Raw genomic sequence first — 13,127 nt, forward strand, 5'->3', positions numbered from 1 at the left:
AAGCGTCGGTCCAGAACTTTAACCGGCTCCAGAAAAGTGGAATTGACCACAAAGGGAAGTGTCCCATGCAGCTGATCCAAAGGTCCCATTTTTTTCTTGAGTTGAGATACATGAAAAACAGGGTGAATCTTGCAGCCAGAAGGGAGCTGCAGTTTGTACGCCACCGTGCCGAATTTGTCGATCACCTTGAAGGGTCCGAAGTACCACGGGCTAAGCTTCTGAAACTGCCGATCGCGTAAGGTATTCTGCCGATAAGGCTGAAGTTTCAGATAAACCCAATCTCCCAACGCAAACTGCCGGTCCGAACGATGGCGGTCGTGTTGTTGCTTCATCCGCTTTTGAGCACGGCCTAAGTGATGTTTATGCACATCCATCATAGCCCCTTGTGCCAGCAGGCTCTCGTTCACATCGTGGACTGAAGAGTCTCCCCGAAAGTAAGGAATATGCATCGGCGGTGGGTAGCCATAGAGAGCTTCGAATGGGGTAGTTTGAATAGCCGAATGGAACGATGTGTTGTACCAAAACTCAGCCAAGCTCAACCACTTACTCCACTCTGTTGGTTGATCCCCACACATACATCGTAAATAGGTCTCTAAACACCTATTAACAACCTCCGTTTGCCCGTCCGATTGCGGATGGTAAGCTGTGGAAAGATGAAGCTCGACCCCCTGCAACTTGAAAAAATCAGACCAGAAAGCGCTCAAGAATACTCTATCCCGATCACTGATGAGGACCGCTGGCAACCCATGAAGCTTGAAAACTATATCCAAAAAAGCTTGGGCAACCGTCAAAGCCGTGTAAGGGTGAGCTAAGGATATGAAGTGGGCGTACTTAGTGAGGCGATCAACGACCACCAAGATTGTGGACTTTCCAGATGAAACCGGAAGGCCCTCGATGAAATCCAAACTCACATGAGACCAAGCGTCTTCAGGCATAGAAAGAGGCTGCAGTAGACCGGGAGAGGCATTGTGATCGTATTTGAAACGTTGACAAACATCACACTCACGGATATATTGACGGATTAGTTTCTCCATATTAGGCCAATAAAACAGAGAAGAAAGCCTCTTGTAGGTGGCTAAGATGCTAGAATGGCCACCTGAACTCGAGTCATGAAATAAGCTCACAATCTTCAAGCGAAGGGCTGCATCATCCCCAACCACCTGCCTGTCCTTCCGACGCAATTGACCCCTTATCCACGAACACTTGGAATCCTTCGTAAGATTCTGTTGGAGCTCCAAAATCAGAGAGCGTAAGCTCGAATCAGAGGACCAAGTAGCTTCAATCAATGGATAAATATCGGTGGAAACCGTGGTGATGGCCATGCAGAATATATCTGAAGAATGGACCCTCGAGAGAGCGTCAGCCACAACATTCTCGGTCCCTTTCTTGTATGTTATCACAAAATCGTAAGCCATCAGCTTAGAAAGCCAATTCAATTGCCCTGGTGTGAAGAGCTTTTGTTTCAACAAGTGAGCTAACGTTTTGTGGTCTGTAAGAACCTCAAATGGCTTGTTCCCCACGTAATGACTCCAATGTGTGACCACGAACACAATCGCCAACAGCTCTTTGTCATAAACTGAGAGTAACTTATGTTGAGGGGATAAGGACTTACTGATAAAGGCAAGAGGGTGGCCTTGCTGCATCAAGACCGCTCCTATCCCATAGCTTGACGCGTCCGTTTCTATGACAAACGGAAGAGAAAAATCCGGGAGAGCCAGAACTGGTGGGGTTATCATCGCTCTTTTAAGCCCCTGAAAGCGAGCTCGGCTTCATCATTCCAAAGAAAAGCATCCTTGCGAAGCAGATCAGTTAGGGGCTTGTAAATAACGCCGTAATTCCTTATAAACCGCCTATAATATCCCGTGAGACCCAAGAAGCCCCGAAGCTTAGAGACATCGGATGGAGAAGGCCAATCCTGCATTGCCCGAATCTTCTTAGGGTCAGTGGCCACTCCATCCTTGGAGATAATATGGCCCAAGTACTCAATCTGATCTCTAGCAAACTCGCATTTGGATCTCTTAGCAAACAACGAATGGTCTCGAAGCTTAGTAAAAACCTGTTCCAAATGAGAGAGATGAGCCGAGGAGTCCTTGCTATACACCAAAATGTCGTCAAAAAAGACCAACACAAAACGTCGCAAAAACGGGCGAAAAATATCATTCATAAGACTTTGGAACGTCGCAGGGGCGTTCGTAAGACCAAAATGCATCACGGCGAACTCATAATGACCATCATGTGTCTTGAAAGCGGTCTTTGGAATGTCCTCCGGCTGCATACGGATCTGGTGGTACCCCGCACGCAAGTCGATTTTAGAAAAAATAGCCGTTCCATGTAAATCTCCCAACAACTCCTCGATCAAGGGAATCGGATACTTATCCTTTACCGTGAGTTTGTTAAAGCGTCGATAGTCCACACACATACTCCACGTCCCATCCTTTTTCTTAACGAGGACAACCGGTGAAGAGAAAGGACTAGAGCTCGGGCGTACGAAGCCCTGTTGTAGGAGCTCCTTTACTTGGCGTTCAATGATATCCTTCTGTAAGGAAGTGTGACGATATGGCCGAGAATTGACCGGAGAAGCCCCATGAGTCAGAGTAATCTGATGGTTGCGGGAACGGAGGGGAGGAAGGCTGCTGGGCTCTGCAAAGACGCTGCTCTGTTCAGCCAAAAAATTCTGAATAGGAGCAGGTATCCCCTGTTCTGCTTGATCAGAGCAGTTCAAAGCCAAGAGGTTAGAGTGACCCTCTGCATTGAGCTGAATACAACACAACTGAATTACATCGCTACGTGTGAGGAGCTTATTCATCTCACGCTCCGACGCAGCAGCAATATGAGGTGTAGGCAGACCACCCCTTAGGGAAAATTTCTTCCCATCCAACAAGAAATCCATCGTCAGTTGCTTGAATTCCCAATGGATAACACCAAGAGTCTCCAACCATTGGACTCCCAACACCATATCGCAGTTACATAACGGGAGGAGCAGAACCTCTGTATAGAGTGTGGTGTCACGTAAAGACCAACGTAAATCCTTACACATGGAAGCGCACTCAATGCGATTGCCATCAGCGACGTCCACAAATACCGGCTTAATCGGGGTGAGTTTGAAAAACATTTATTATTCTCATTAAATGAAGATTGTTTACAATATACAAGCAATTTATCAAATTCAAAATAAACTCGAAAAATGCTTTTTAGTATATATGTTCCAACACGGAGACCATTGATGAAGTGGCTGATGGCATACGATTCAGAAATAGCAACACGACCCAGTAGCAATTCAAACCGATCGTGATAATCGGCGAATGATCCGGTCTGCTTCAAGGAAAGTAACTCCGACATCGGGTCGCCTAGAAGATGATCGCCAAATCAGCTCTCCAAAGCTTGGAGAAACAACGGCCATAGTGTAGCCATCGGAAGCTCTTGGTACGTTGACCAATTCTTATACCATTGTAAGGCACGACCCTCAAGGTTAATGATGGCCAATCGAACCTTTGAATCCTCCGGAGTGAGGTCGACGGTGAAGAAGTGATCACACCGCATGATCCAGCCTTGTAGATCCTCACCAGAGAAGATTGGAAAACCCACCTTACACTGGCGTGTCGCAAAGTATTGTTGTTGTCTCCCCTGAAATCCAACGCCACCTCCAGCCGGCGGAACAACTCCACCACCAGGGGGCACAAAAAACGAGACATAATTTCATTTTGCTGGACTTGAAGTGCCAGAATTTCCTCCCTCAGCTCGCGCAGCATTAGATCGCGAGTGCTTTCCGTCTGATCTCGCAGTTTGTCGAGATTTTCCCGACGATGATCGGCGTCGGCCATTCGAGCGGTCAGATCCGCCACTGCCGCCGTGATCATCTCCTCCAGACGGCGAATCGTATCGTCGGAGCGTGTGTCCACCATAGGATCGGTGAGACTGATACCACTTGGTATAGAATTGGGGTCCCCGGTGATCGGAACGGCGACCGGAATCCTACCAATACGAACTAAGTTACTCGGTGAAGATAAGAGAGAAGGGGAAAGCTGATTTTGCATTAATTCATAAATCTGAAATTACAATAAATGAAATACAGCTCTTATATATGAGCAACAGATCGATCTAACAGAATTCTCATAACTAACTAAAGCTATTCCATGCGTTGCCATGCGCCATATGTGTGTGATTTAATCCCCTAAAATCCATGTGAGCATGCACCCATGCACCACTTATTTAATTAGCCACCTCAGCTGCGCTTATTCACCTACCAGAAACCTAGAAGAGGTAGTTGTCGACAATAAAGAAGAGGGGTTGGAGTGGAAGGAGACGATGATGTGACAGAAAGGTTGAGCAGAAAAGATGAGGAGAAGATTTTGCATTACTGGATGTGTTGTTGAATTGTTGTAGACTTAGACATTGTAACTCTGGGTTATTTGTAATGAATAAGCATGGCAATTGACGATAAAAAATATATTGAGATTTGGATAATCAACTTCAAATATTCCCTCCGTCCACGAAAAATAGGGCACACTCAAATGATATGGACCCCACATTCCACTAACACTACTTCCCTCTTACTTTTTTCCCTTTTCTCTTACTAATAATATGATTCTACATTCCACTAGCACTACTTCTCTCTTACTTTTTTCACTTCTCTTATTTTTTTCCCTTCTCTCTTGCTTTACCATTCCTACATTAAAACCCGTGTCATTCACAAAAATGCCATATTTTTCATGGATGGAGGGAGTATTAAATTTGGATCATTTAAAAAATATACTCTCACCATCTTATTCTAAGTGACATGCTCTCTACTTTTTTTTTTCTCTCTCTCTCATACTATATTTTTTCCAATTTACTCCATAAAATCTCTTGCCGAATAAGAAATGTTCTACTTGGAATGGAACGGAGGAACTCAAGATTTTGTTTATAGAAAATTCATACTATTATATACACGTGGCTTACTTTTTAAAAATGAAACAAAATCAAAATATGACTTATGTTTATTATATTAATTTAATTTACATAATTTAGTTATAATTTCCAAAATAAAATTTATACTATGCTTTTATGTATTACCAATTTCATTGCATTTTAGATCCAATAGTGTTCTAATCAACGTAAGTGTTTATTTTATTTTATTTCAAAACTTATTTAAATTATTAAATTAACAATTTAGCATTAGTGCAAATAAAATAAAGTGGACGTTCATGGGTGTGATACTAGTTGCTATAAAAATAAACAAATGTCATCAATTTTTAATCAATCCAGTAACTTTTAAAAATATCTAATTATTTTTTTAATTGTTTCATTGCTCAGATTTAGAGAAAATTATAAATGATGATTTTTCCTTATCTTCTTCATTCTTCATTTATTATTCTTCTTCATTGCATTTCTTTAGAGCATTCAATCGAAAGTTCACCATAAATATCTTCATCATCGATTGAGAGAAAACGCTTCAGTCTCCATTTTTGTGCAAGCATCAAATACCAACTTCTGTGAAGACATCACACAATAATAAAAATCAATAGAGAAGATACTATCAATGTCGTGTGGAGCAGGAAGAGTTCCGTCGAATTTAATTGGAACTTGTCGATTTAGGTTTTTGGAATTTGAGTGCAATTCATTGCATTGTTTCGAGTTAGTGAAATTTGGTTTTATCATTGTTTGTGATTATTTTGGGATCCGTTGAATTTGATTAGAATGAGAGTGGAATCCATTTAATTTTAATGGAATTAGTATGGAATTCGTCGATTTATTTTTGTGGAATTGAAATCATTGAACATTTGTATCTCCTTGGATTTTATTTGTTTTAGATAAACAATGAGTTAGAATATTAGTAATTGACTCGCCTAAATATTCCGCGAGTGTACGGAGCTATCGCAGTAAAGGTAAGCTATAGAGTATCGTATCTACGGAGACTAATTAGCACTTGAATACCTTGATTATAATTATTCACAATCTAGACGAAAGAAAAGGGTTTTTCTAATTCTAAAGTAATTAACTAAAGCAGTAAAACTAAACCAACAAAAGACTTTTTGGGTTGATAAAATATGTAGAAAAGCATAGCTTTTGGATCTAACGTACAAGTCTTTGAATTAGATTACCTATTACCTATTTTTCGTCTGTACGGGTTTATAGGAAAGTCGTGACCCTAGGATTTACCTTCTCTCGAGTGCACCTACTCAGTAGATTATATTCTAACTATCAAAGTCTCCCTCTAAAATATTACACTCTAACTTCTTTAGCTCCTAAGACCCTAGCCCTCACAAAGGGTCTCCTCTCTCGAGTTAGATAAACCTTTATATTCTAATTATTCCCTTAACCACTTAAAATTAGCTATCTCTTGATTAATCTAGTTAAACAGGCATAGTAAAAGGACAAGAACAATCAAAACAACCACAAGAGCTACATAAAACGGCTTCATTGCATAAATCAAAACATAAGCCTTGTAGTCTTCACCAAAAAACTCTATGAAAATATTCTAGCAAATACTTCAGTAGAAAATAATAAAAACATGATCAACAAGAAGGAATGTCACGGAGAAGACCTAAACTTAAGGAAGTCTTCAAACCATTGATTAACATCTTATGGATGCCTTCCTCTTGCTCTATGATGGATTTTGGGTGTTCCAGGCGTGAATGAGTGTGTTTGGAGTCGCGTTTGAGGTCATAGGTTGAAATCTGAAACTGAGTCGAATTTTTCCGTGTAGGTTCTGGCGGGTCGCTAACTCAGTTCTGGAAAAACTGCACTTTTCAGTGAGTCGAGTCGCCGGAATTGTGCAGCTCTTACGCATTCTTTGTAAAACGGTCATAACTTCCTCTACCGGACACCAATTGACACGTGCAAGGTACCCACGCGCTTATGGTGAGACGGATGAAGTAAGAGCATCTCCAATGGTAGGCTAGCCACCGGCTAGCCGATTGACGTGGCTAGCCGGTCGGCTAGCCGAACCATTGGAGTAGGCTAGCCGAGTTTCGGGCAAAAAACCGGCCAAGGATAGTCGAATGCGTGTGACTGGCCGATGCGCTAGCCGATGCGCTGGCCGCCATTGTGGCGGCCCGATCGGCCAGCGCCGATTTTTTTTTTTTTTTTTAAACTTATATAAACGCAATTTTAGTTTCATTTTCATTTGCACCGCTTGTTTTAACGAGTTTTCTCTCTCTCTAACTTTCTGTACAAGGGCATCATCGAGCGATGAGTAACGCGGGTGGTAAGAAGTGGTGGTAGTGGTGGGGATGCTTGAGGAGTACGAACGGAGGATGAACGAGGCTATGGAGGCCTACATGAACCGCGAGATGGAGCGGTACATGCGTAGGGTGGAACACCAGGCGATACCTCGCCCTCACGGGTTATCCACCACCGAAATAGCTGATTGATCGAGATCACGCCGCTGCACATCATCGGCTATACGACGACTACTTTTCGGAGAACCCGCGGTTTCCCGCACACATGTTCCGGCGGCGTTTTAGAATGCGCAGGGAGTTATTTATGCGTATCGTTGGGGCATTAGGACAGCGTCGATATCTCGTGTTTCCGCAGGCACGATGCGGTTGGCATGACCCGGCCACACCTCTATTCAAATGTGCACGGCGGCAATCAGGCAGTTGGCCTACGGGAGGCGCGGCAGACATGTGGGATGAGTACCTCCGCATCGGTGAGCACGACCGGCCACAAGTCAAAGAATCCCACGATGATCCTCGAGGCCGTAGCCGACACGACCGTGGATCCGCACGCGTATTTTGGGGCAGCCGGCCGAACAACGACCTCAACGTCCCGAACTCGTCTCCCTCTTCAACGAGAAGTGCCAGGGCGCGCGGTCCAGCCTGCCTCAGCGAAGGGGCCAACGGCAACCAAGCATGATACGGGCTACCACGGCGGATGGGATATACCCTAGGTGGCCCGTCTTGTGAAGACGATCGTGCACGCAAAGCGAAAGGAAGGCCTACTTTGCGGAACGATAGAGTCGGGCGCTGCCAAGGACGTGGAGCGCATTTGGTGTGCTCCGGGCCTCGATGGGCGGCAATTGGTGGTCCAACGCGTCACAGGATGTCACACGCGTATCTCAAATAATGTACGCCCGCATTATCCCGGCACAACATGATCGGGCCGAAGATGGAAGGCGCATAACCGACTAGTCAGCCAATGACGATGAGTTCGGTCACGGGGGTAGAGAGTTGAATATTTAACTCGAGAGAAAAAATGGTTGAGTATATTACTTGGAGAGAAAAGTTTCAAAAATATAATATGTGTTATCTTACTAGGACAAACTAAAAACAAAGGTGTGTCATCTTAGTTGGGACGAGAGGAAAAAAATTGCATCAAGAAGCTGAATTTTCGAAATCTACACTTGGATTTTCGAAAATTGCTCTATAGCTCTTCATGTACTAATATTTTCTATATCCTATATATAGGGTTTGAGAGAATATTTCCCACGCAATATTTAAACCTTGTGTAAGGGTAATTGGCTAGAAGATTTAAGGTTCATATTAACTGGTGGAGTGACGGAAGTAGCAAATCTTCATCTACAAAAAGAAGATTTGCAAAAAGGGAGAGGGGAGCCCTCTATTGTTTTTGTAGGAGTATGCTAATGATCCTTTATTCATGTATACAATCTGTCTAAATGCACTCTAATCTAGATAATTTCGTGAATTACTTTTGTAATTTTCAAATTTCATCATATGAGATCTTCGATATATCCTAATTCCTAAGCATATATTTCATGGTTAATTACTACATAACCCTAGAATTTTTTTAATCTAGCTATCCATAAATAAGAAAATAAAAACAAAAACTATAATTGAAATGTTAAGTAATCTAACCAAAACTAGATTAAACCCAATAAGAGCAATCTTCTCTATATGTCCAACTTGCAACGTCAGTTATGTAAAATATATATGTTGAGAATATATTATTCATGAGTCCTAAGTTCCTTGTAGGTGAGGAGATTGGCATAAACCCTTTCCTATGAAAACTTCTTGCCTGAATTAACTCATTTTTTCATTATCTGTATCCTCTAAAGATCAGCTTTACATATTGACCAGAAGTTTTGAGCAAGTAAAGCATTAGTGACCACGTTACTTAATTTGAGAAGGCTATGTTGAAATTACAGTAAGAAATAAGCAATTACTAACTTGGAAAGAAATCAAGAAGATCTTACTAGAAATAGGCCAGATCAATATTTGTATTTTAAACAACTTTTCATTTCTTGTGTAGCTACAGTCACACCCTATTGAAGGGGATGCATTAGTAACACTTGATATTTATTGAAATTGAAGTAAGATATAATGAAATATTTTTGGTCTGGACAATGCAAAGGAAAAGGAAATAATGGGGAAAAAAGAACAATACTACACAGCGCTCCTCGATATGAATTTGGTAGGTTCTTCCTCCGACTGAATCCTTGCGCATGGCTTGAAACCAACCGTTCCTTTATTACCCAATCAAATGAATAAATCACTAAATTATTGCATCCTATACATCCTCAACACAACACAGACCCTTTGTCCAGATGTGTTGAGGCTGAGAAAGGCTTAATTTGAATGAAATAAAGAAAACTGCAAAATGATAAATGAGAGTATAGTGAAGAAAGAAAAATATTGAATCTGTGGTCTCAGTTTGAGCCTCAAATATTGTATGGACGGGATTACTGAACCATGGCGACGAACGAGGATGCTGCTGAAGCTCCAGCATTGGAGGAGGAGCCTACGAACTGTATTTTGTAAACCATTTTGTCGTCGTACTCCTCAACTTCATCTTCATCACTATTAGAGCAGTAGTTTCCGGTTGTATCTCCGTTTCCTTGTCGATGTCCCTTATCTATAATGTCTTCTGGCTTCAATACAAATTTTAAGCATCAGCACTCTTTATATTTTACAACACCAAAATGAAAACATGATTGTAATTCATTAGTTATGTCTAAGTGTGGAAGTGGAAGTATAGTGCTTTTATACCTGATTTTCTCCATCAAGGTTTGGCTGAGGATTTTCGGAAAAAGGGTTGGAAGGGAGGTCGGGTTGGTGAGACAAACTAGTAGAAGGAGCAGCGTTAAGTATCTTATTCCGGTACAATGCATCCAATTCATCGAAGTAAGGACAGGTTTTGGCGTCTTGGGGGCGTTTCTTGTTGCTCTCTTTCACTTTCTTGAAGTACTTATTGATATTCTCCCACTTCTCCTTGCATCTCTTTGCACTTCTGTTGTATCCTATGCTTTGCATTCCCGCAGATATATCTTCCCAGAGCGGGCCCTTGGGCCCCGCCTCTTGAAATCTTGGCTCCATGCTACTCCTTAGCTTTATCAGTGCCAGCACTTCAGGTTTTGGCCACCTGGACGAGCTGGTCTCCGAGGTGGCCAAATCCTGCACTGGCATCTCGGCCGTAGCTGGCTGAGGTGGCGGCGGTGGCACTGGTGCAGCTGGCAGCTGTATAGTTTGTCCTGTGATCTTCTCAAGGAAGTCAACAATGGCAGCGTCTCGGGAGGCCGAGATGGCGCGTTCTTGAGCGGCTATCTCGTGCTCCCGTGCCACCCTCGCCATGTCCTGCCTCTTCCACGCCTCGTCTCTGATCATTCTGTCTTGCTCCCTCTTCTCTATCGCTTCTAGAAACCGCTGCTGCATCGCTTCCTGCTTCTGCATCACTTGCCTCAACACGCCCTCGAAGAAATCCATCATTTTCTCGTCGCTATCCCCGCTCCTCTTCCTCTTCCCCGTCTCCATCTCTTCGTCTTCGGATGAGCTGTCGGTCGAGAAGGTGATGCCGAATAAGGCCGGAGGCGGAGGGGGTAGAGAGACGGCCGTGGCCGCGGCCGCAGTCGTTGGATTCGAGGTGGTTTGATCGAGCGCTTCGAGCTGGGAGAAGAATTTGTAGGTCTTTCCGTCTTGGCGACCGCCGCGGCCTTCTTTAGTCCGTTTATAATATTTGTGGACGTTTTCGAATTTCTCCTTGCACTTTTTGGCGCTTCTTTTGTATCCCACCTCGCCTAATTTCCTGCCAATCATAACATTCTATTGATTAGTATGAAATGAACCAAGTGATTTTTCATTTCATTTTATTTTTTGAAAAAAAAGAGAGAGAGAGAATTGGATCTGATCTGTCGATTGATTAATAAAGTAGCGCAGCAAAGCAAAAGGGATCTGTGAATTCTTTTTATAAAGAACGGTAATCAAAGGTCTCGGGATTTGTGATTTCTGAAATTGGAGCAATTGGAATGAATATGAGGCCATGTGCAAATAGGCAGCCCTCCGTCTGCGAAAAGGAGTTTCGGTTTTTATATTTTGGTTTGTTGTACATAGGGAGTTTCAGTTCATAATTATTATAAATAGTAAAGAGGTCCTCAATTCCACTAACTTTCTTTCATCCATTTTTTTAACGTTATTTCCGTCTCATTAAATATATAACATTTGATTTTCGGCACGAGATTTTATGTAGTGTTGTTTTGTGAGTTAATGAAGATAGAGTAAAATAAGATAGATGAAAAAATGGAAAGAATGTTATTTTTATTTTTAATGAGACCGACGAAATATTTCTTAAGAAATGAGACTCTCGTACGCGAACAAATATTACTAGGCAAAGAGAAGAATTTAAGAAAGTGTGGTGTAAATGAAAATGATTATGATTGGCTAGAATTTCATGCAAACGGGACTGGGGTCACTATGGAATTCACAAAAGATGAAATTTTAAAATGATAAGCCATCTTGTGAATCGTGATGCCAACGCATTGACACAAGCCCATGTGCGAGTGAGAGAGAGAGAGACAGGAGGTAGAAGCATCATCACATGGAGAATCATGTATTTCAAAAAAGAACCCATTTTTGGCCTCGCTAAACAACACCAAATTCCTCAACTACAAATTTCATCAAATCCCTCCCTTTGTAAAAAGAAAGAAATGAATTCTAACAATTTGAATGAAGATTGATATAATCATATAAATTCACATACCTGGAAACTTGTTCCCAAAGAGGAGCCTTAAGAGTTGCATCACGAAATGCAGCATCCATTTGAGACCTAATCTGCAGAAGAGCCAAAGTCTCCTGCCGCGGCCACCGGTTGCTGGAGGAGCCGCCTTCAAAATTAGCAGCCGGCGGCCGGCTGCTAATCGGCGAGGCGGCTTCCGCAATTCCCAGATCTCCCAATTTCTCATCACTCACCACCACCTGCTCCTCCTCCTGCAGCATATCCACAATTCTCTACCTATAAACAAACATCAATCAATCAAATTAATTGGTTTTCGATCAATAAAACAACCAATCTATTTCTCTATCGAAATTCAAATAATCAATGTCACCTGACCTTGATATTTGAATTTGGAGATTGTAAAATGGAATTTTCTGATTCATGTGTATTTGAAACACTTGTCTCAGAAGAGAAAAAGGTAACATAGGATGAATGCCATAATCATGCTATTAACTGTAAACAGAGAGACGGAGAGAGATGGAGAGAGAGTGTTGACAGAATATAGGGGTAAGGATTTATGAAGGTGACGATGATTGAGAGAGAGAGTGTGTGTGTGTGAGCACACAAATGCTAAGTTGTCAGCTGCTGCACTTTGAGCTAATAATTGCTCTTACCATCTCCCAATATATTAAAATTCAAGCAATAAAGGAAAATAAATGATGCTTTGATTTATTGTTTCCTTATGATTAAAACATTTTCAAATTTCTCCCTTTTTAAGTAATTTAGCTTAACTGTTTCTATTAGACACTCTTTTTTTACCATAGTTATTTTTCTATATGCAAGGTTTTGATAACCAATTATTGTGTATAATTTGTCTTTCTTGTTTTAGTTATTAACTCAAAGTGTTCATTTTAAAATGTTAATTAACCACTTGATTACTACTTTCTCAGTTCCGATTAAGATGACAATTTCTTAGTCGTAACGAGATTTTAGGAGTTGTTGGTCAATATAGTTAATCGAAGAGAGAAAAAGTGGATGTAACTATTAAATGAAGAGAGAAAGAGAATTGAATATTTAGCAAAGAGAAAAAAAATAGATGAGTGTATTAATTGAAGAGAAAGTTACAAAAATTAGAATTGCACCATTTTGATTGAGACAAACTAAAAAGGAAGTAGTTAGCTTGGTAATCAAATACTTAACTTAACTTATGAACGAGATTACAATTTTTTTACTTCTTTTATCCTTCATTACTTGCACTAATT

General features: G+C 41.6%; 1 protein-coding gene across 2 annotated transcripts; it reads right to left on the reverse strand.

Annotated features, from left to right (window-relative positions):
* Positions 1–9,219: 9,219 nt before the first annotated feature.
* On the reverse strand, positions 9,220–12,512 carry LOC125190733 (trihelix transcription factor GTL1-like). Of its 2 annotated transcripts, none has more exons than XM_048088110.1 (4): positions 12,262–12,512; positions 11,911–12,162; positions 9,927–10,959; positions 9,220–9,808 (listed from the first exon to the last, which is right to left on the reverse strand). In XM_048088110.1, exons 2-4 carry the CDS (start codon positions 12,144–12,146, stop codon positions 9,620–9,622), a joined length of 1,458 nt encoding a protein of 485 aa, XP_047944067.1. In that variant the 5' UTR covers positions 12,147–12,162; positions 12,262–12,512; the 3' UTR covers positions 9,220–9,619. The 2 variants fall into 2 exon arrangements, with proteins under 2 accessions (XP_047944067.1, XP_047944068.1); XM_048088111.1 differs by having other exon boundaries at positions 9,557–9,804.
* Between the last annotated feature and the right edge of the window lie 615 nt (positions 12,513–13,127).

The sequence above is a fragment of the Salvia hispanica genome, chromosome 5, assembly GCF_023119035.1.
Source record: "Salvia hispanica cultivar TCC Black 2014 chromosome 5, UniMelb_Shisp_WGS_1.0, whole genome shotgun sequence".
Lineage (NCBI taxonomy): Eukaryota > Viridiplantae > Streptophyta > Magnoliopsida > Lamiales > Lamiaceae > Salvia > Salvia hispanica.

What these genes read in the sequence shown, in the direction of transcription:
- LOC125190733 (XM_048088110.1), bottom strand. Translation starts at nt 12,146, where the DNA reads ATGCTGCAGGAGGAGGAGCAGGTGGTGGTGAGTGATGAGAAATTGGGA. An exon ending in CTTTGGGAACAAGTTTCCAG is followed by an intron (nt 10,960 to 11,910) that starts GTATGTGAATTT and finishes TATGATTGGCAG; the next exon opens with GAAATTAGGCGAGGTGGGAT. An exon ending in ACCTTGATGGAGAAAATCAG is followed by an intron (nt 9,809 to 9,926) that starts GTATAAAAGCAC and finishes TTTGTATTGAAG; the next exon opens with CCAGAAGACATTATAGATAA.